A 23,756-nucleotide genomic window follows, 5' to 3' on the forward strand; every position below is an offset into this window, starting at 1 on the left:
GGTGGAGATAGTGCAGGAGGAACGGCGACAATGCGAGGGGACACGGCTAGCACGGAAGCCCGAGAGGCAGCGTAAAAAAAAATTGGGGGTGGGAGCACACGGGTAGATTGGCAGAGTCAGGGGTTAGACATGAGCCAACTCCCCATGCTTACCGTGTTGAGCGTGTGACTGGTCAGACACTGTGTTACGCAGTGATGCGCTCGGTGTCTCCAGTTCGCATTCATAGCCCGGTGCGCTCTATTCCAGCTCCTCGCATTTGCCGGGCTAGAATGGGCATCCAGCCAGGATGGATGGTGCCGGCTCAGCGCTCCTGGTCTCCAGTACACCTCCTTGGACCAGGATATCCTGCGCCGGCTCTGTGTACTGTGTCTCCAGTGCGCCTCCACAGTCCAGTACGTCCTGTGCCTGCTTCCCGCACTCGCCCTGAGGTGTGTGTCACCAGCCCAGTACCACCAGTGCTGGCAACACGCATCAGACCTCCAGTGTGTCTCCATAGTCCAGTAAGTCCTGTGCCTCCTCTCCGCACTCGCCCTGAGATGTGTGTCTTCAGCCCGGTACCACCAGTGCCGTCACCACGCATCAGGTCTCCAGTGCGCCTCCACAGTCCAGAGCTTCCGGCGACAATTCCCAGTCCGGAACCTCCAACGACGGGCCACAGTCCAGAACCTCCAACGACGGGTCACAGTCCACAGTCCGGAAACTTCAACAGTCCGGAACCTCCAACGACGGTCCCCAGTCCGGGGTCTGTTTTCTTTATATTTGGGTTAGGTCAGGGCGTGACTAGGGTGGGTACGCTAGTTTTTGTATTGTCTAGGGTTTTTTGTATGTCTATGGTTTTTGTAGGTCTAGGTTTTTTGTATGTCTATGGTGGTCTGATATGGTTCCCAATCAGAGGCAGCTGTTTATTGTTGTCTCTTTTTGGGGATCATATTTAGGTAGCCATTTCCCTTTGGTGTTTGTGGGATCTTGTCTTTGTTAGTGGCCTGTATAGCCCTAGTAAGCTTCACATTAATTTTTGTTGTTTCTTGTTTTGTTGGCAACATAAAAAATGTACGCTTACTACGCTGCACCTTGGTCCGGTCATTTCCAAGATGACGTTAGTGACACTTCCACTCATCTCCTTCGCGTATTCCAACCAGACGGTAGGCATTGCGAAGGTCCAGCTGTAAAAGATGATAGCCCACTGGAGAAGTTCTTGATCGTAATATCATTCAGATCCCTGTAGTCAATGCACGGACGCAGGGTCTTGTTCTTCTTCTCAACAAAGAAAAACCCTGCGGCAGCAGGAGATGCAGATGGACGGATGCCTCCAGTAGCCAGAGATTCCTCTATGTACTCCTCCATGGCCTTGGTCTCCGGGCCAGATAGAGAATATAGCCGACCATGAGATGGTGTGGTGCCTGGGAGGAGATCAATGGCACAATCATAAGGATGGTGCAGGAGAAGAGAAGTTGCACATGCCTTACTGAACACCTCCAGGATGTCATGGTACTCAGTGGGAACGACAGAGACATCCAAGGCTTTTTTTACGTCCTGAGGGGGACGTCTCAACGACGGCTGTGCCGCTTTAAGGCAACGAGAATGACAAAACGGGCTCCAACCCAGGATGGAGCTTGTGGTCCAGTCAATAATAGGATTGTGGTTCTGGAGCCAAGAAAATCCCAAAACCACAGGAACATGGGGGGAATCGATAAGGAGGAACTGTATGGTCTCACTGTGGTTTCCTGATGCCCGTATTTGAAGGGGCACTGTGCTATGGGTGACTCTTCTAACAGGGTGGCCGTCCAGTGCCCTAGCATCCATGGGGCCAGAGTAGTTGAGAGGGAATACCTCATTCGGAAACCATGGAAGCATCCATAAAACTTTCATCAGCCCCAGAGTCAATGAGCACCCAGAGAGACTTAGACTGGTCTCCCCACAGCAGAATCACAAAAAAAAAGGTGGGCAGGTGATGGAAATTAGGGGACTCCCAGTCTGGCTCACCAGAGTAGGGTTTCTTACAGTTAACAGGGCAAGTGGCTATATGAAACAAAAATAGAACTGTTTGGCCATAATGACCATCGTTATGTTTGGACATCTCAAGACATCAGTCAGGAAGTTAAAGCTTGGTCGAAAATGGGTCTTCCAAATGGACAATGACCCCAAGCATACTTCCAAAGTTGTGGCAAAATGGCTTAAGGACAACAAAGAGAAGGTATTGGAGTGGCCATCACAAAGCCCTGACCTCAATCCTATATATCATTTGTGGGCAGAACTGAAAAAGCTTGTGCAAGCAAGGAGGCCTACAATCCTGACTCAGTTACACCAGCTCTGTAAGGAGGAATGGGCTAAAATTCACCCAATTTATTGTGGGATGCTTGTGGAAAGCTATCTGAAACGTTTGATCCAAGTTTAAAAAATGAAGGCAATGCAACCAAATTCTAATTGAGTGTATGTCAACTTCTGACCCACTGGAAATGTGATGAAAGAAATACAAGCTGAAATAAAACATTCTCTCTATGATTATTCTGACATTTCACATTCTTAAAATCAAGTGGTGATCCTAACTGACCTAAGACAGAGAATTTTAACTCGGATTACATGTCAGGAATTGTGAAAAACTGAGTTTAAATGTATTTGGCTAAGGTGTATGTAAACTTCCCACTTCAACTGTACTTTTTATTAATTTATTTTCTAGTAATGTCCACCACATTTCAATCCTATTATGTAAAAGTTTGGGGTCACTTAGAAATGTCCTTTAAAATAACATCAAATTGATCATAAATACAGTGTAGACATTGTTAATATTGTAAATGACTATAGTAGCTGGAAACGGTTGATTTTTTAAAATGTAATACCTACATATCCGTACAGAGGCCCATTATCACTCCTGTGTTCCAATGGCACGTTGTGTTAGCTAATCCAAGTTTATCATTTTAAAAGGCTAGTTAATCATTAGAAAACCCTTTTGTAAATATATTAGCACAGCTGAAAACTGTTGTACTGATTAAAGAAGCAATAAAACTGGCCTTCTTTAGACTTGTTGAGTATCTGGAGCATCAGCATTTGTGGGTTCGATTACAGGCTCAAAATGGCCAGAAACAAATAACTTTCTTCTGAAACTCATCAGTCTATTTTTGCTCTGAGAAATGAGGGCTATTCCGTGCGATAAATTGCCAAGAAACTGAAGATCTCGTACAATGCTGTGTACTACTCCCTTTACAGAACAGTGCAAACTGGCTCTTACCAGAATAGAAATAGGAATGGGAGGCACCTGTGCACAACTGAGCAAGAGGACAAGTACATTAGAGTGTCTAGTTTGAGAAACAGACGCCTCACAACTGGCAGCTTCATTAAATAGTACCCACCAAACACCAGTTTCAACGTCAACAGTGAAGAGGCGACTCCGGGATGCTGGCCTTCTTGGCAGGGTTCCTCTGTCCAGTGTCTTTGTTCTTTTTCCCATCTTAATCTTTTCTTTTTATTGGCCAATCTGAGATATGGCTTTCTCTTTGCAACTCTGCCTTGAAGGCCAGCATCCCAGAGTGTGCCAATCTTTCAAAAACAAGGACATTTCTAAGTGACCCCAAACTTTTGAACGGTAGCGTAGGTCCAACCGACCTCACATGTGCAGACCACGTGTATGGCATCGTGTGGAAGAGTGGTTTGTTGATGTCAATATTGTGAACACGGTGGTGGTGGGGTTATGGTATGGGCAGTCATAAGCTATGGACAATGAACACAATTGCATTTTATTGATGGCAATTTGAATGCACAGAGATGCTGTAACGAGATCCTGAGGTCCATTGTCGAGCCATTCATCTGCCGCCATCACCTCATGTTTGAGCAGAATAATGCACAGCCCCATCTTGCATGATCTGGACACCGTTTCTGGAAGCTGAAAATGTCCAAGTTCTCCCATGGTCTGCATACTCACCAGGCCAGTTTGGGATAATCTGGAACGACGGGTACGACAGCGTGTTCCACTTCGCGTCAAAATCCAGCAACTTTGCACAGTCATTGAAGAAGAGTGGGGAAATAATCCACATTCCACAATCAACAGCCTGGTCAACTCTATGTGAAGGAGAAGTGTTGCGCTGTATGAGGCAAATAGAAGTCACACCAAATACTGACTGGTTTTCTGATCAACACCCCTACCTTTTTTAAGGTACTGTATATGTGACCAAAAGATGCATGTCTGTATTCCCAGTCATGTGAAATCCATAGATTAGGGCCTAATTCATTTATTTCAATTGATTGATTTCCTTATATGAACTGTAACTCGGTAAAGTCTTTTAAAAATGCATGTTACATTTACATTTTTGTTCAGTATATCTTATCATAACGTTATACTGCAGCCAAACCGGTATCTGTACTGAACGCCCTCTTATGGTCCCGTAGTAAATGTCATGTTTTAATGTTCATTTAATGTTCTCAGAACATCAGTGGGATAACGCCTCGCTGAAACCCTTAAACAGCATTTCCCAAACGTTGACCTGGTGACCCCAAGGGGTGCATGTTTTGTTATTTTCCCTAGCACTAAACAGCTGATTCAAATAATCAACTAATCATCAAACTTTGATTATTTGAATCAGCTATGTAGTGCTTGGGCAAAAAAAATGCTTGTGCAGGACAGAGTTTGGTCAACGCTGCCTGAAATGGACCTAATGGGGACATTGCCTAATGTCTTTTGGACATCCACCTGTTTGCTGGGTTAATACATAAATAGAGTAAATATAATCCAATTAGTTGCTTGTCATAAACTCAATGTAGATCCATCTCTATGGAGTAGTTACATGTTGACACTGAAACTACAATCCCATGTGATCATACACTACAATATATTTAGAGGCTACCAGGACAAGTTATTGAAGCAGTATCCCTCTCTCAAGCAAGAAGACATTTCATGGAGTTTCTGAGCCTAAACAGAATAAAATGATTCACACTTGAATTCATTCACCTCCATACATGCTGAAGCCTTGTAAGGACTACGAATTGCTGCATTGACCAGAGGAAGAAAATTAACAAAAGCTATGGAGAACTCAACCCAAGTCAAGTTATTTTATATTTTTGGCTTACAAGAGACATTTATCAACAAATCGGTCTATTTTACCTTGTCTCTTATCACATACCTTCTCATCATCACTGTGAATCTGACTCTGATCATAACAATCATTCAGGAGAAAGGTCTCCATGAGCCCATGTATATCTTTCTGTGTAGTTTGTGTGTCAATGGATTGTATGGAACTGCTGGTTTCTACCCCAAGTTCTTACTGGACCTTCAGTCAGATGTTCAGGTGATATCTTATGGTGGATGTTTCACTCAAGCCTATGTAATATACACATCTGTTATGTGTGAACTTTCTACTCTAACAGTGATGTCTTACGACAGGTATGTGGCAATATGTAGACCACTACTATACCATAACATTGTGACATCTTTAACTATTAGAAAGTTACTCTTATTGTCTTGGTGTTATCCTTTATTTATAGCACTCATAGCACTTAGTTTAGCTGTCAGAATTCCTTTGTGTGGATCTCGCATTGATAAGATCTTCTGTGACAATCCATCTATACTGAAACATGCATGTTCACCCATTACCATCAATCAGAATTTGAACAAATTTGTAATAGTGGTTCATGTTTTACAGATACTATTCATTGTATTTTCTTACTGTCAGATTGTAAGTACTTGTGTAACGTCAGCTAAGGGAAGGATTAAGTTCACACAGACTTGTGTGCCACATTTAATAACAATGGTTATTTTCATCACAGTGACCCTGTTTGACACATTGCAAGGATGGAATAGTAGTGTAAATATTACGCTCAATATGCGTAATGCAATGGCTGTGCAATTCCTTGTTATACCACCTGTCTTTAACCCTGTCATATATGGACTTAACCTCCAGCAGATTCGAAGGGCCATTTTTAGAAAGTGTAATGCACATAAAATCATTGATATGAGACGTTAGTTACATGATCTTAAACACCAGGGAGTCTTCCTGAAGTCAACAAAAATAAAGGTAAAATCTGCCAAAACTGTTGCATGGTTAAATGGTGCTTCATTTCTAGATACCTATATCAAGGGGCGCAACTTTGGTTTTAGAAGTGTGGTGACATAATCTGGCAGGGTTTTCTGGGGGTCTATTGCTACTTTCCTGCATTTCTATTGGTCGATCAAACGTAGTCTTTTCTTTCGACCCATCGATTTGTCAATTTTTAAACATGTATATTTCCATATATAGACACACCCTGTGTACCAATTTATATACCATTTCTACCAATTTGCGCGTCAGTTATGATATTCCTATGCACATTTTTGTGGTCAGAGTTTAATTTAATTTATAATAGTCTTTGTATCTCAAAATCATTGTTTGTGGTTGATCTACATTCTACAATCTTAATATAAATGAAAATGATCAAATGTAAAGGCAACTTTACAACTTTTAACAGACACATCTCAACATCAACTGTTCAGAGGAGACGGCATGAATCAGGCCGTCATAGTCAAATTGCTGCAAAGAAACCATTACTAAAGGACACCAATAATAAATAGACTTGCTTGGGCAAAGAAACACAAACAATGGACATTAGACTGGTGGAAATATGTCCTTTGGTCTGATGAGTCCAAATTTTACATTTTTGGTTCCAACCGACGTCTTTTTGTGAGATGCAGAATTGGTGAACAGATGATCTCCGCATGTGTGGTTCCCATCATAAATCATGGAGGAGGTGTGAGGGTGCGGGGGTGCTTTGCTGGTGACACTGTTGTGATTTATTTAGAATTCAAGGCACACTTAACCAGCATGGCTATCACAGCATTCTGCAGCGTTACGCCATCCCATCTGGTTTGCGCTTAGTGGGGCGGCAGGTAGCCTAGTGGTTAGAGTGTCGAATCCCTGAGCTGACAAGGTAAAAATCTGTCATTCTTCCCCTGAGCAAGGCAGTTAACCCTCTGTAGCCTGGGCGCCGAAGATGTGTATGTCGATTAAGACAGCCCCCCGCACCTCTTTGATTCAGAGGGGTTGGGTTAAAGACACATTTCAGTTGAATACATTCAGTTGGACAACTGACTAGGTATCCCCCTTTTCCTATCATTTGTTTTTCTACAGGAGAATGACCCAACACACCTCCAGGCTGAGTAAGGGCTATTTGACGAAGAAGGAGGATGATGAGTGCTGCATCAGATGACCTGGCCTCCACAATCACCCGAACTCAACCCAATTGAGATGGTTTGGGATGAGTTGGACCGCAGATTGAAGGAAAAGCAGCCAACATGTGCTCAGTATATGGGAACTCCTTTAACACTGTTGGAAAAGCATTCCAGGGGTAGCTGGTTGAGAGGATGGCAAACGTGTGTAAAACTGTCATCAAGGCAAAGGGTGGCGACTTTGAAGAATCTAAAATATATTTTGATTTGTTCAACACTTTTTTGGTTACTACATGATTCCACAGTTGTTATTTCATAGTTTTGATGTCTTCACTATTATTCTTCAATGTAAAAAATAGTAAGAATAAAGAAAAACCCTTGAATGAGTAGGTGTCCAAACTTTTGACTGGTACTGTAGATATTTTTTAATCTTCACAAATCTTAATTCAACTCAAAGTTAGGGAGCAACCCTCAAAAATATTCAACTGAATTAGTTACATGATTAAGTATTTTCAAAGAACAAATTCTTATTTTCAATGACGGCCTACACCGGCCAAACCCAGACAACGCTGTGCCAATTCCACGCCACACTATGGGACTCCCAATCAAAGCCGGTTGTTATACATCCTGGATTCAAACATGGGTGTCTGTAGTGAGACCTCTAGCACTGAGATGCAGTGCCTTAGACCGCTACGCCACTCGGGAGATTATGAGATGAGATATGAGATCGATTCCATTAAAATCAAATCAAATGTTATTTGTCACATGAGCCCGAATACAACAGCTGTAGACCTTACAGTGAAATGCTTACTTACAAGCCCTTAACCAACAATGTTGTTAAGAACAATACCTTTAAAAAATAAATGTAAAAAATATTTAAAGAGCAGCAGTAAAATAACAATAGCTAGGCTATGTGCACGGGGTACAGAGTCAATGACAGGGGGGCACCGGTTAGTCGAGGTAAGACGTAGGCTCCTGCCACGGAGCTGAGTTGGCCGCCGTGCCTGGAATGGGCACCGGCGCAGAGGAAGGCTCCGGTCTTGGAGCGGGACTGGACACCATGCCTGGACTGGGCATCGGCGCAGAGGAAGGCTCTGGCTTTGGAGCTGGACTGGACGCCGTGCCTAGGCACTGGCGCAGAGGAAGGCTCCGGCCATGGAGCTGGACTGGACACTGTGCCTGGACTGGGCACCGGCGCAGAGGGAGGCTCTTGCCCTGGAGTGGGACTGGACACCGTGCCTGGACTGGGCACCTGCGCAGAGGGAGGCTCTTGCCCTGGAGTGGGACTGGACACTGTGCCTGGACTGGGCACCGGTGCAAAGGAGGGCTCCAGCCTGTGGACGGTCGCAGGAAGTTCCAGACTGTGGACCGTCGCCGGAGGTTCCGGACTGGGGACCGTCACCGGAGGTTCTGGACTTGGGACCGTCGCCGGAGGTTCTGGACTTGGGACCGTCGCCGGAGGTTCCGGACTGGGGACCGTCGCCGGAGGTTCCGGACTGGGGACCGTCACCGGAGGCTCTGGACTGGAGACCGTCACCGGAGGCTCTGGACTGGAGACCGTAGCCAGACTGGGGAGGTGCACTGGATGGTGGGAGAGAGCGCATTCTGGAGAGAGATATGCCTTGTGCATCTGAGCCACAATCCCCATGTTCAAAGTATTTGCATTTCCATGAGCATAGTTATCAGCTGTATGTACGATAGTGAAGTCCTTTTCACATTTGTATTTTTGTAACAAGCCATCATATCGGAATAGTCCACTAGGGACTTTTCATTTCCTTGTGTATTAATCAATGTGTAAGCTATCCTGTTTGTGAATATATATAATTCCATGTGATTATTTAGCTAATAAATAATCAAACCAATTTGTATGTCGCTGATTCATCATTTCTTATAATTTTTTCTTGATTTAACTAGGCAAGTCGGTTATGACCAAATTCTAATTTATAATGACAGCCTAGGAACAGTGGGTTAACTGCCTTGTTCAGGGGCAGAACGACAGATGTTTAGCTTGTCGGCTCAAGAATTCGATCTAGCAACCGTTCGGTTACTGGCCCAACGCTCTAACCACTAGGCTACCTGCCAGGGTTCGTGCAGATGCTAGTGTTCATGCAGATTTGAAGTCAACGACATTCGGAATGAGACTGAAGGTAAATAAGAATGAATTGACTGTAACTGATGTAATAGATCTTTATATCTTTAAGAGTTCATTCAGAAAACGGTAACTCATTAAATAAACTTTTTCTGTGGTGCCCCAGATTACTACTTAATTGTTATGTGGTTAATTTAATAGCGTAATAATTTAAGGTAATTAATTGATTTTATAAAATAACAGTCAAATACAATGACAGGAAAGACAACACAGGTGCACGTCCTTACTCAACATTGACAGGAGAGTTTCAAACGAAAAACAAAAAATAAATTGACAAAATTCGTCAATGGAATGAAATAAACCAAAACTTGGTTCTCACAAGTTTATCGTAGGTTGTGAGTTCTGCAAAACACACTCTGACATTGAGAACGGTAAATGATTGCAATAATAATATATTCAAAGCATTAACAGAAATTACCGTAACCATATAAACATTGCGGATTAGTAATTATGATAATTAACAATAAATGTAGGCAACTACTGGTGATATTTGTAATGGGGATATGATAGACATAGCAAACAATGCACACATTCTGGAGAGAGACCTGCCTTGTGCGTCTGAGCCACAATCCCCATATTCTTGGACCGTGGCAACCCTGCGGCCTCCTCATTGAGACAGGCGCGAATCAGTGTCTCATGTACCATAAAAAATATATATACAGTGGGGAGAGCAAGTATTTGATACACTGCCGATTGTGTCCCTAGGACATCCCCTGTTTGCTGGGTTAATGCATAAATAGAGTAAATATAATCCAATTAGTTGCTTGTCATAAACTCAATGTAGATCCATCTCTATGGAGTGGTTACATGTTGACACTGAAACTACAATCCCATGTGATCATACACTATGATATATTTAGAGGCCAGAAGGACAAGTTATTGGAGCAGAATCCCTCTCTCAAGCAAGAAGACATTTCCTGGAGACAGCTTTCTGAGCCTACACAGAATAAAATGATTCACACTTGAATTCATTCACCTCCATACATGCTGAAGCCTTGTAAGGACTACGAATTGCTGCATTGACCAGAGGAAGAAAATTAGCAAAAGCTATGGAGAACTCAACCCAAGTCAAGTTCTTTTATCTCTTTGGCTTACAAGAGACATTAAACAACAAATCGGTTTATTTTATATTGCCTCTTATCACATACCTTCTCATCATCACTGTGAATCTGCCTCTGATCATAACAATCATTCAGGTGAAAGGCCTCCATGAGCCCATGTATATCTTTCTGTGTAGTTTGTGTGTCAATGGATTGTATGGAACTGCTGGTTTCTACCCCAAGTTCTTACTGGACCTTCAGTCAGATATTCAGGTGATATCTTATGGTGGATGTTTCACTCAAGCCTATGTAATATACACATCTGTCATGTGTGAACTTTCTACTCTAACAGTGATGTCTTACGACAGGTATGTGGCGATATGCAGACCACTACTATATCATACCATTGTGACATCTTTAACTGTTAGAAAGTTACTCTTATTGTCTTGGTGTTATCCTTTATTTATAGCACTCATAGCAGTTAGTTTAGCCGTTAGACTTCCTTTGTGTGGATCTCGCATTGATAAGATCTTCTGTGACATTCCGTCTATACTGAAACATGCATGTTCACCCATAACCATCAACCAGAATTTGAACAAATTTGTAATAGTGGTTCATGTTCTACAGATACTTTTCATTGTATTTTCTTACTGTCAGATTGTAAGGACTTGTGTAAAGTCAGCTAAGGGAAGGATTAAGTTCACACAGACTTGTGTGCCACATTTAATAACAATATTTATTTTCATCACAGTGACCCTGTTTGACAATTTGCAAGGGTGGAATAATGTAAATAGTACACTAAATATGCGTAATGCAATGGCCGTACAATTCCTTGTTATACCACCTGTCTTTAACCCTCTCATATATGGACTTAACCTCCAACAGATTCGAAGGGCAGTTTTTAGAAAGTGTAATGCACATAAAATCATTGATATGAGATGTTAGTTACATGATCCTACACAACAGGGAAACTGCTTTATATCAGAAGCAAGGATAAAATGCACCTTGGTCAACCAAGAAGTAGTCTTTTTTTTCAACCAATCGATTTGTCTACATTTTAAAACAGATTTTTCATATATAGACACATCCAATGTGCCTATTTATCTTACCATTTCTACAAACCTACGAGACAGTTATGATTTTCATAGGCACATATTCGTGGAACAGTTTCATTTAATTATTAATAGTCTTTGTATCTCAAAATCATTGTCTGTGGTTAATCCACCTTCTACAATCATCGATATGAAACATTAATTACAGGATCTTACACAACAGGGAGACTTTCTCATATCAGATGTCCACAAAAATAATGCTAAAATCTGCCAAAACTGTTGTAATGTTAAATGGTGCCTTATTTTTTGAAATTGCAAGCAGCGCAACTCTGGTTTTAGGGGAGAGGGGTAGGGGGGTCTGGGGGTCCTCCCTACATTTTCTGGGGCATCTAATGCAAATTTCCTGCATTTCTACAAGTGCTGTACACGAAAACAACAACAAAAACCTTGGTCTTTCGACAAATCAACTTGTCAAAATTTTAAAACAGATTTTTTCATATATTGACACATCCAATGTGCCTATTTATCTTAGCATTTCTACCAACCTGCGAGACAGTTATGATTTTCATCGGGACATATTCGTGGAACAGTTTCATTTAATTTATAGTTTTAATAGTCTTTCTATCTCAAAAACATTGTCTGTGGTTAATATACATTCTACAATAGTAATCTAAATGAAAATTATACATATCTAAAAGTAACTTTTATTGCCACTGCCAACTATGTAAAAATAGCCGACATAAACCAAACACATAAAAACAATGCATCCTGCATGCAGAAAATATACCGATACAATTAAATATCCTATAAATCACATTGGCTATCCATGGCCTGTCTGCAACCATCTCAAAACACTGTATCAACTATCAACTGGGTCAGGTATTTTATGACGTTTCCACTGGATCAGAGCATTACATTTTTACCTCTCATGCCGAGTGGTTATCAAAAGGGAGAGAGATGGAAATATTGTTGAAATACTATTGTCATTCTTAACGGATTCTAAAAACAGACTGTTTACTTGCTGTTTGAGGTGTAGAAAAATTACTTTGAGAAGCTCCACAGTTCATTAGTGGTGGTGAGTTAAGACAATCAGAAATACTATCAGACATATCAGACAAACTTGTTTCTCACAAGTTTATCATAGGTTGTGAGTTCAGCAAAACACAAATCCACTCTGACATTGAGAACAGTAAATTACCCTAACCAAATAAGCATTGCAGATGGGAAATTCGGTGAATTAATGGTAGATGTAGGCAGCTACTGGTGATATTTCTAATGGGGAATTGATATATATATATTTGTGACTGCTTGACAAAAAATACAAATGTTTTCATTACAGACCCCATTTGTCATACAGTATTCCATAAGGCACCCAGACCTTATCAAAGTTGTACAGTATATCCTTAATCTAGTAGTAAATCAAATCTAGTGATACATTATTTGACATTTCTGCCATCCATTGTGACATTGTGGGAGGATGACCAACCTTCCAATTATTGGCAATGCATTTCTTAGTTGCTATACATGCTATGGTTACACAGTTTCTTATTATAACAGCCTCCAGTGTCAACATTTCCAAGCAAACAAAAACAGAGAAAGTGAGACAAAAGAACATAGTCTTTGCCAGAATGTAGCCAGCTCAGATGAGGCATGACAAAGAATTGCCTTGGTGTACATTTATACATTATATTGTTCAATAATTGAAATGACCATTATTCCCAGATCTCAGACTGTAGCCTACCCATCAACTCAAGATGGATCTTTGTATCTATTCACTGATTATTATAATAGACTGCAAAATTCACCTGCGCTCTAAAGACTGGCCTTCCCTCGCTGTCTGATCCTGCTAAGACATGATGAGCATAGTGTTGTGTACTGACTGTGCACCATGACAGTGAAGCCTGTAGAGCTGTTTATACCACGTTAGTGTGAAAGTAGGGAATTATATAGGGAAACTGACAGATCAATAACGTTACATTGCTATAATGACTATAATAAAAACTCACATTGCGCTGTCAAAAAACATCAGAATATCAGTGTTCAAACCTTTGGCCGCTGGTTCCATTTCATACACAAATCCAAAAGTAAAGTTTTTTTAGGTTATTAAGTTGTGATAACGCATCTATGTCTTTATAACCAGGCCTCCTCAGTGTATCTCTCAAAATAAGTGGATAATCACGACCACTTTGAATAAAATGCATTATATCATTGATGCAATAAGAATAATATTCATGTAACTAGAAAGTATGGTTGAATATAGGCTACACATTTAGAGTGATATAGTGTAAATAAACAAGATACAAGAAATGCCGAACAGAAATATCACATTCTGAATTTTTTTAAATTTAATTACTACGTTTTTAGAAATCCAAGATGAATGTATATTATATATTCATATTCTGACAATTCGAAATTATGTATTTTTACAGTCTTATGGTGGTATGATTGTTTTAGAAATGTATAGCTTCAGGCAGTATGTCAAATGATTTACACTTGTTATCTGGTCTCTACTCCTCCCGTTACGGGGTCTGAGACGCCGAAGCTTCCCACCATTAGCTCTGACAAATTGAAAACTCTAGTCATTGGCGACTGCATTACCTGCAGTATTAGACTGAAAACGAATCATCCAGCGATCATACACTGTTTACCAGGGGGCAGGGCTACCGACTTTAAGGCTAATCTGAAGATGGTGCTGGCTAAAGCTAAAACTGGCGAGTGTAGAGAGTATAGAGATATTTTATCCACGTCGGCACCAACGATGTTAGGATGAAACAGTCAGAGATCACCAAGCGCAACATAGCTTCAGCGTGTAAATCAGCTAGAAAGATGTGTCGGCATCGAGTAATTGTCTCTGGCCCCCTCCCAGTTACGGGGAGTGATGAGCTCTACAGCAGAGTCTCACAACTCAATCGCTGGTTGAAAACTGTTTTCTGCCCCTCCCAAAAGATAGAATTTGTAGATAATTGGCCCTCTTTCTGGGACTCACCCACAGACAGGACCAAGCCTGGCCTGCTGAGGAGTGACGGACTCCATCCTAGCTGGAGGGAGCTCTTATCTTATCTACCAACATAGACAGGGCTCTAACTCCTCTAGCTCCACAATGAAATAGGGTGCAGGCCAGGCAGCAGGCTGTTAGTCAGCCTGCCAGCTTAGTGGAGTCTGCCACTAGCACAGTCAGTGTAGTCAGCTCAGCTTTCCCCATTGAGACCGTGTCTGTGCCTCGACCTGGGTTGGGCAAAACTTAACATGGCGGTGTTCGCCTTAGCAATCTCACTAGGATAAAGACCTCCTCCATTCCTGTCATTATTGAAAGAGATCGTGATACCTCACATCTCAAAATAGGGCCACTTAATGTTAGATCCCTTACTTCAAAGGCAATTATAGTCAATTAACTAATCACTGATCATAATCTTGATGTGTTTGGCCTGACTGAAACATGGCTTAAGCCTGATGAATTTACTGTGTTAAATGAGGCCTCGCCTCCTGGTTACACTAGTGAGCATTGCGAAATGCTTGTGCTTCTAGTTCCGACAATGCAGTAATAACCAACGAGTAATCTACCCTAACAATTCCAAAACTACTACCTTATTGTTAAGGGAATTTTTATCAATGATGACTAATTATGTATACATTTCAATCAGGACTGACTAATCCGAATACTATTATGTTACTATACATGTACTAATCAGAATACTAAATGTTACTGTATATGTATGAGTTTTCATTCTTGATCCCAGTACTGAAAATAATGTGTGCGTGTGAACGTGGGCAAAAGTTAGAACAATGACGGTCTGTTCCTTGGTACAAATGAATGAACTATCTCCAGACTGTCTAGAATGCTTATCTACACCTTGGCTCTAGGCGAGGAGGGAAGGCTTGAGAGCTATAGGGCCTTTCTACCAGTGTCAAGAAGAGACGGAACATTTAGAAAACGCTGACGTCTTTTTCAGTTTATAACCTGTGGTAAAATGTGTATGAACTCAGTACTCTCTTGATTAAAGGCTGTTACTTGACTTTTAAGACCGGGGCTCTGTCCATTCCTATAAAATAAGGGTCTTACAAATCCTTATGAATTGACTGAGTGTTTAATTTAATTGGGTATTAAAACAGAGGAATTAAATTCCTTCAACACTTATACACACACAAGTGTAAAGGGATAAAGAATATGTACATAAAGATATGAATGAGTGATGGTACAGAACGGCATAGGCAAGATGCAGTAGATGGTATCGAGTTCAGTATATACATATGAGATGAGTAATGTAGGGTATGTAAACAAAGTGGCATAGTTAAAGTGGCTAGTGATACATGTATTACATAAAGATGCAGTAGATGATATAGAGTACAGTATATACATATGAGATGAGTAATGTAGGGTATGTAAACATTATATTAAGTAGCATGACCCTGCTGGTCATCTATGAACGTTTGAACAGCTTGGCCATGTACTGTTATAATCTTCACCCGGCACAGCCAGAAGAGGACTGGCCACCCCTCATAGCCTGGCTCCTCTCTAGGTTTCTTCCTAGGTTCTTGTCTTTCTAGGGAGTTTTTCCTAGCCACCATGCTTCTACATCTGCAATGCTTGCTGTTTGGAGTTTTAGGCTGGGTTTCTGTATAGCACTTTGTGACATCGGTTGATGTAAAAAATGCTTTATAAATACATTTGATTGATTGAACTACTCAGAGGCCTGGGAAGAGGTAGAAGTGCATTGTTAGAGTTGCACTGTTTTTGGTAGGTATCTGTCTGGGGAAATCTTCAAAGCGACCCATGACCTGTATGGAACAAAATACAAACACGTTGTGGCTCAAAGTAAATCAAAGCTGATACATTTTTCCAGGCAGCAAAATGCAATGAGGAAAGAGCATTGATAACTGTTCGGTTCCCAGATACTTGCCTTCTTACCTTCTTAACAGCCGATTTGCCAAGGCAGGATACTCTGAGTGCATCCCTATCCATAAATCTGGCAGTGGCTTCTGATGCAACTAAACTTTATGGCAGACGGAGAAGAGCTACAACTTAATCACAGCCTCAATTTTGTTCCGCACATTGAATATAGCTGCGGAGAGTCCCTGGAATCCTAGATTCAGATCATTCAGGGGAGAGAAAACATCACCCAGATAGGCCAGTTGTGTTAGAAACTCATCATGCAATCGGTCAGACAAGTGAAAACTTTAAGCTCATCTCTCAATTTAAAAAAAGTATCAATACTTTGCCCCCCAGAAGGGCACTTCTGTATGTTGTAAAAGCGTTACATGGTCGCTGCCCATATCATTGCATAATGCAGAAAATACACGAGGGTTCAGGGACCTTGCTTTAACAAAGTGAACAATTTTCACTGTAGTGTCCAAAAAGTATTTTCAAGCTGTCAGACATTCCTTTGGCAGCAAGAGCCTCTCGGTGGATGCTGCAGTGTACCCAAGTGGCGTCGGGAGCAACTGCTTGCACACGCGTTATCACTCCACTAGGTATCCCTGACAATGCTTTTGAGCCATCAGTACAGATACCAACACATCTTGACCACCAAAGTCCATTTGATGTCACAAGGCTGTCCAGTACTTTCTAAAAATCCTCTCATGCTGTCCTGGTTTCCAATGGTTTGCAGAAGAGGATGTCTTCCCCCCCATAAACGTAACGGACATACGTATACCAGGAGCTGTGCCAGGGCCGCCACGTTTGTTGACTCATCCAGCTGTAACGCATATAATTCACTGGCTTGTATGCGAAGCAGTAATTGTTTCAAAACATCTCCTGCCATGTCACGGATGCGTCGTGAAACAGTGTTGTTTGATGAAGGCATTGTCTATATAGTTTTTTTGCCCTTTTCCCCCAGCATTGTCCCAGCCATATCCTCGGCAGCAGGAAGAATTAAGTCCTCCGCAATAGTATGGGGCTTGCCTGTCCTAGCCACTCGGTAGGTCACCATATAAGACTCTTCTAGCCCCTTCTTATTAATGGTACATGTATCTGTTGCTTTTATACCGTTTTTTTATTTTTCAAATTGTCATGTTTAATTTCTAAATGTCTAAGAGAGTAATGGTTAATGTGATTGGATGTTAATTATTTGACTAGGCTACCTGTATTTGTTGTTACCCCAACCATCCTATGGGACTCATAATCACGGCCGGTTGTGATACAGCCTGGAATCGAACCAGGGTCTGTAGTGACACCTCTAGCACTGGGATGCAGTGTCTTAGACCACTGCGCCACTTGGGAGCCCTGCTTGATGTTGTATTAATGTGGCATTAAATAAATGGAGGTCCTGCAAGGATCTTCGTCAGGTATTGTGTTATGAAGTTATTTATGAAAGATACTGCAACATTCATGAAGGGGTTACAATTATTACATAATGGCAGGGCCCTTCACAGAGAGGGGGAGTGACAGTTCCTTAATTGTTTGGCTGTATAATATGGCTACATTAAGGATCTGGCAGTCTCTCCTGTTTTCTTCAATTTAATATAAAACTTGTCATAGAATGATGCCAGGACTAGTGGATGTGGATAGATTGAGCTTTGTGCTTCATTTGACAGTGCATATCTTTCTGCCAAGAAGTGACAGGACTTTAAGCAAATGAAATAGCCTGTCTATGTAATACAACACCAGTCATTCATTGAGACAAATTCAGAAGCGAATAAACATTGATAAAACAATTAAAAATAAACAGTCCTCAAAATGACCTTTAGCAGATTATTATGCATTCATTCAGTGTTTCATTGTAATACATGACCTGTATTTAATCAAAAGCAGTAGCACTATTTGCATTTCTTATTGTGCGCATTCAGAAAGTATTCAGACCCGTTGACTTTCCCCACATTAAGTTATAGTCTTATTCAAAAATGTATTAAATGTACTTATTCCTAATCAATCTACACACAATAACCCAAAATGACAAATTGAAAACAGGTTTAGACATTTTTGCAAATGTATTAAATTAAAATACAGAAAAACTATTTACGCAATGCTATGAGACTCGAAATTGAGCTCGGGTGCATCCTGTTTCCATTGATCATCCTTGAGATGTTTCTACAACTTGATTGGAGTCCACCTGTGGTACATTTAATTGATTAGATATGATTTAGAAAAGGCACACTGTCTATGTAAGGTTCCACAGTTGACAGTGTATGTCAGAGCAAAAACCAAGCCATGAGGTCAAAAGGAATTGTCCGTAGAGCTCCGAGACAGAATTGTGTCAAGGCACAGATATGGGAAAGAAACCAAAACTTTTCTGCAGCATTGAAGATCCGCAAGAACACAGTTGTCTCCATCATTCTGAAATAGAAGAAGTTTGGAACAACCAAGACTCTTCCTAGAGCTGGCTGCTCAGCCAAACTGAGCAATCGGGGAAGAAGGATCTTGGTCAGTGAGGTGACCAAGAACCCGATGGTCACTCTGACAGAGCTCCTCTGTGGAGATGGTAGAACCATACAGAAGGACAACCATCTCTGCAGCACTCCACCAATCAGGCCTTTATGGTAGAGTGGCCAGACGGAAACCACGCCTCAGTCAAAGTTACATGACAGCCCTCTTGGAGTTTGCCGAAATGGAAACCTAAAGACTTTCAGACCATGAGAAACAAGATTCTTTGGCCTGAATGCCAAGCATCACATTTGGAGGAAACCTGGCACTGTGGTGGCAGCATCATGCTGTGGGGATGTTTTTCAGCAGCAGGGACTGGGAGACTAGTCAGGATCAAGGAAAGATGAACAGAGCAAAGTAGAGAGATCCTTGATGAAAACCTGCTCCAGAGCGCTCAGACCCCAGACTGGGCCCAAGGTTGACCTTCTAACATGACAATAACCCTAAGCACACAGCCAAGACAACGCAATAGTGGCTTCGCCAAGACAACGCAATAGTGGCTTCGGGACAAGTCTCTGAATGTCCTTGAGCGGCCACCCCAGATCCGGGACTTGAACCTGATCGAACATCTCCAGTGAGACCTGAAAATCGCTGTGCAGCAAACGCTCCCAATCCAACCTGACAGAGCTGGAGAGGATCTGCAGAGAAGAATGCGAGAAACCCCCCAAATGCACTACACAACAACTGGGGACAGGGAGACTGCTAAGATTAGGATAGGTCAGAGACAAGGAGGGATAGAAACTGTTAGGGTTAGGATAGGAACAGCTTGGGTTAGAAACTGTTTGGTAAAGGATTAGGACCTGTTAAGAATAGAGTAAGATCAAGCCCCACTTCACCAATTGTGTACTTTCACTACACAATGAAGCACAAATAAACATTCAATTAAACACAACAGCATGCAAGTGAGAATAACCGTAGCAGGTTAGGAGAATTACGTTAAGGAAAGGATTAGCTAGTGCTACAGTTAACCCCCTACTTGACGAGATGAATCTGTACTCCATCTAGCCACAATTATACAAACCATCAGTACCATACACCGGCAAAAGCCGATGGCGAAGTCAGTTTAAAAGCGACATCAAGCACGTGGGGTAATGATGTAGGGTCGGGCAGTGCAGAATACTGTTCAATTTGAGAAGGGCACACATTCCTCTGCCCGGTCATGTCATGGGCCATAGCCCGGTCATGTCATGGGCCATAGCCCGGTCATGTCATGGGCCATAGCCCGGTAATTGACTACCTCAGTGGCACTGAGGTGTTTCTATGGGCGTGGTCACGTCGAGTTTCAGGTGTCACTATTTCTATGGTTTCGGCCTGTCCAGGCATGGCCCCAGGTGGGTATCCGTGACAGGTTTGTACTGAAGGACAATTTTGCTGTCCCAACGGTGCTCAGTTCAGGGAAAGTGCATTTATATTTTTGTTCAGTGTAAAATGTAATGTTTGGGTCCCATGTTTCATAAGCTGCAATAAAAGACCTGAGAAATGTTTCATAAGCTTGTCTCTCAAATTGTGAACAAAAATGTATTGTTTACATCCCTGTTAGTAAGCATTTCTCCTTTGCCAAAATAATCCATCTAGCTGACCGGTGTGGCATATCAAGAAGCTGATTAAATAGCATAATTACACATGTGCACCTCATGCCGGGGACAAAACAAGGCCTCCATAATGTGCAGGTGTCGCAACACAATGCCAAAATGTCTCAATTTGAGGGAGCGCGCAATTGGCATGCCGACTGCAGGAATGTCCACCAGAGCTATTGCCAGAGAATGCGATGTTCATTTCTCTACCTTAAAACCTGTTTCAGAAAATGTGGCAGTATGAACAACTGGCCTTAGCACATGAGTTTTGCTGATGTCAACGTTGTGAACAGAGCCCCATGGTGGCGGCAGGCTTACATACGGACAGGCTTAAGCGACGGATAACAAATACAATTGCATTTATACGATGGCAATTTGAATGCACAGAAATACCATGACAAGATCCCGAGGCCCATTTATTAAAGGTGTTTGACCAACAGATGCATACATATTCCCAGTCATGTGAAAATCATAGATAAGGACCTAATAAATGTATTTAAATTAACATTCTCATAGGAACTGGAATTCTAAAATCTTAAATTGTTGCATTAATTTATGGTTCAGTATAAAATAAGCTACTAGTAACAAGTAAATAACCCAAACACAGGTGCGGAAAGGACAGTATAGTCTTTGATATCGGGGTTCATTACCAGAAGAGGGTTCTGTTGTTCTATAACACATCAGGTAATGATTTTCCATGACATCGACAAGAAGTTTTAGAACATGACCATGGGCTAAAACAAGCCAGGTTTATTAAACAATTGCGTTCTCGGTCCTTTGTTGGTACTGACAAAGTTCTGTTTTTATAAAGTATATTATTCTCCAAAAACTAAGGGATTATTAAAAATGTATTAAGTAGTTACTGAGGTGGCATTTCCTTACCTGGCCACCTACCCAAACTCCTTGCTACTTACCATTCACAACTGTAAAAGTGCCATAAACCAAACAATTATCAAATTAATGAATTAGCATGGTTGGAACAGGAAGTTCCAACTTCCTGAACTATTAGAGGCAGAGGAGACCATTCACACGGTCCCAGAACCCACGGGACTGAGTGTCTTTAATTTATCAAGCAAGATATTGAGCCCTGCCCATGTCTCTTTGCTTAATAAAAGGTTATATTTTGTGCCTACAACCAGGCGCAACGATTTTGATGTTAAGGTAGACATGTTTAAGTTTTTTTTTATTTTTTAGAAACATCCGTTTAAGGGAATACTTTAGCTCCCCTAATTCTGACACTTCTATTGAACCAATAGGTTGCTCTCCTGCACATACTCAAGACTCCTTTTAGAAGCAAGTTCATTTATACCTCCAGCCTATCGCAATCACTCTATCGAGACATATTGCAGACCTGTGGAAAATGATGTTGGACATCTCCTTAAGAATAAACAGGGATCCAAATCTTTCCATAATTTACCTAAGAATGAAAAACAAGCTTTGCTTGATTTACAATCCGATATGTCAGTCCTTATATGTCCCGCTGATAAGGGTGGGTTGGTTGTACTCATGGATAGGACAGTTTATGTACATGAGTGTCAGACAGCTGCTTGACAACACCTTTTACAAGAAACTCAGAAGTGACCCCACTTCCCAATTTCAGAACACTATATTTACTGTCTTAGATGGGTATTTAAGTTCTGGTCAGATAACCAAAAAAGAACATGCTTTTTTTGGCTATTCAACACCCTAAAATTGCCACTTTCTATACTTTGCCGAAATTACACAAGAATGTTACACAACATTGAATCTCTTGATCCTCTCCCTGAGAATACCTTGTTAGTTACTTTTGATATTGTCATTATACACTAATATTCCACACGGTATTGAAGCTATGGAACATTTTCTTCTGCAACGTGACCCTAATGAACTACCTTCCAGTGCATGCATTGTAACATTGGCTGAAATAGTACTCACGCGTAACTATTTCATGTTTCTAAATGATTTCTTTATTCAGACGAAAGGTACTGCTATGGGATCCCCCATGGCTCCTAACTATGCTAATTTGTATGTGGGTTACATGGAGAAACAGCCTATTTTCAATCCTCTCAAAAAAAAATTCTTGCCTCATTATTTAGAAATGGTATATTGATATTTTTGTTCTATGGAGTGGTGATGTAAAACAGCTCCAGGCATTCCATGCTTTTCTTAACTCTTGTTCTGAGCATCTGAGATTTACTATGCAATCTGATACACGTCAAATCAGTTTTCTTGATCTTCTGATCTTGTGTGAAGATAATGTTCTACACACTGATCGTAACAGTTTGTTGAGGGCTGATCGTTGTCACCCACTTCCCTTGAAAAATTTAAACAGATTTGGCAAGAAGAATGATCAGATTAATATTGCCATTGAGAAAATTCAAAACATTACCTTTTTCAAGGTCAGTCTCGCAAATAGACGCATTCTTGCGTTCTAACTACCTGCTATTCAAAGTGCTCTGAACAAATTAAGGGAATTGTTCAAACATTGGCACATCCTAAAATCCGATGATGGTCCGAAAACACATTACCGAGACTTTCTCTTGGTCGTATTCTCGCGGGGCAGAAATCTCAGAGACCAATTGGTAAACTCTGATTTACCACCCCAAGATATTCCTGAACAACGTCTATTTGCGCCCCTACTGGATGGAAATTACAAATGTAATGGCTGTGCTCAATGCAATGGCACTTATAAATGTAGATCCTTCAAACACCCACAAACAGGGAAATCGATCCCAATAAAAGGTGTCATTACGTGCTCCACTAAGGCAGTTATTTATTTTATAACTTGTCCTTGTGGTAAAAATTATGTGGGTAAAACAAAGCGCGAATTAAAAGTACGTATCTCAGAGCATCGTAGCACCATTAGGTGTAAAAACTTTACTTATCCAGTTGCGGCCCACTTCTTGGAGGCAGGCCACTCGATTTCGTCTCTGCGTTATATTGACATCGAACAAGTCACCCTCCCTGGAGAGGGGGTGACCTTGATAATTTATTGTTAAAACGAGAGGCTGTCTGGATCTTTAATTTAAAGACCCTTGTTCCCTTCGGTCTCAACGTAGACTTTGATCTGAAGCCATTCTTGTGATTGTGACTTTGCCATTGTAATTGTTTTACCGGTAAGCTTTTGTAGTCAACTTAATCTATGATCGTATGCTATCCATTTGTTGTTTGTATGCTGTTCTTTGTATGACATTTTAATATTTGATTATTAACCAATATTAGGCCACTCTTGGCCATGATTACAGACACCTGTGTATTTTGACACTATATAAACGAGTCATCCCGCAGTGTTTGTGATTATATCCTGATGAAGACAGCTTGGCTGTCGAAACTTTGGTAATTACATTTTTGCATCTGAGCTCCTAGAGTGTGCGGCTCTTTTATTTTCAAGTTTCCTACTCCGCTAGCCAGCACCTCGTCTTAATAGGTGTGCGTTTCTTTTTCTTCTAGATGGAACAGAAAGTTGAAAGACAAGG

The 23,756-nt window shown here is 41.3% G+C and overlaps 2 protein-coding genes across 2 annotated transcripts; both read left to right on the top strand.

Moving 5' to 3' along the window:
* Positions 1-824: 824 nt before the first annotated feature.
* On the top strand, positions 825-5,689 carry LOC139385435 (olfactory receptor 1D2-like). The gene is made up of 3 exons (XM_071130485.1): positions 825-839; positions 5,019-5,568; positions 5,661-5,689. The coding sequence occupies exons 1-3, from the start codon at positions 825-827 to the stop codon at positions 5,687-5,689; spliced, it is 594 nt and encodes a 197-aa protein (XP_070986586.1).
* A 4,638-nt stretch (positions 5,690-10,327) lies between these two features.
* On the top strand, positions 10,328-11,263 carry LOC139385436 (olfactory receptor 6N1-like). Its single transcript, XM_071130486.1, has one exon. The coding sequence runs from the start codon at positions 10,328-10,330 to the stop codon at positions 11,261-11,263; it is 936 nt and encodes a 311-aa protein (XP_070986587.1).
* Positions 11,264-23,756: the final 12,493 nt, after the last annotated feature.

This window comes from Oncorhynchus clarkii, chromosome 27 (assembly GCF_045791955.1).
Source record: "Oncorhynchus clarkii lewisi isolate Uvic-CL-2024 chromosome 27, UVic_Ocla_1.0, whole genome shotgun sequence".
Taxonomy (NCBI): domain Eukaryota; kingdom Metazoa; phylum Chordata; class Actinopteri; order Salmoniformes; family Salmonidae; genus Oncorhynchus; species Oncorhynchus clarkii.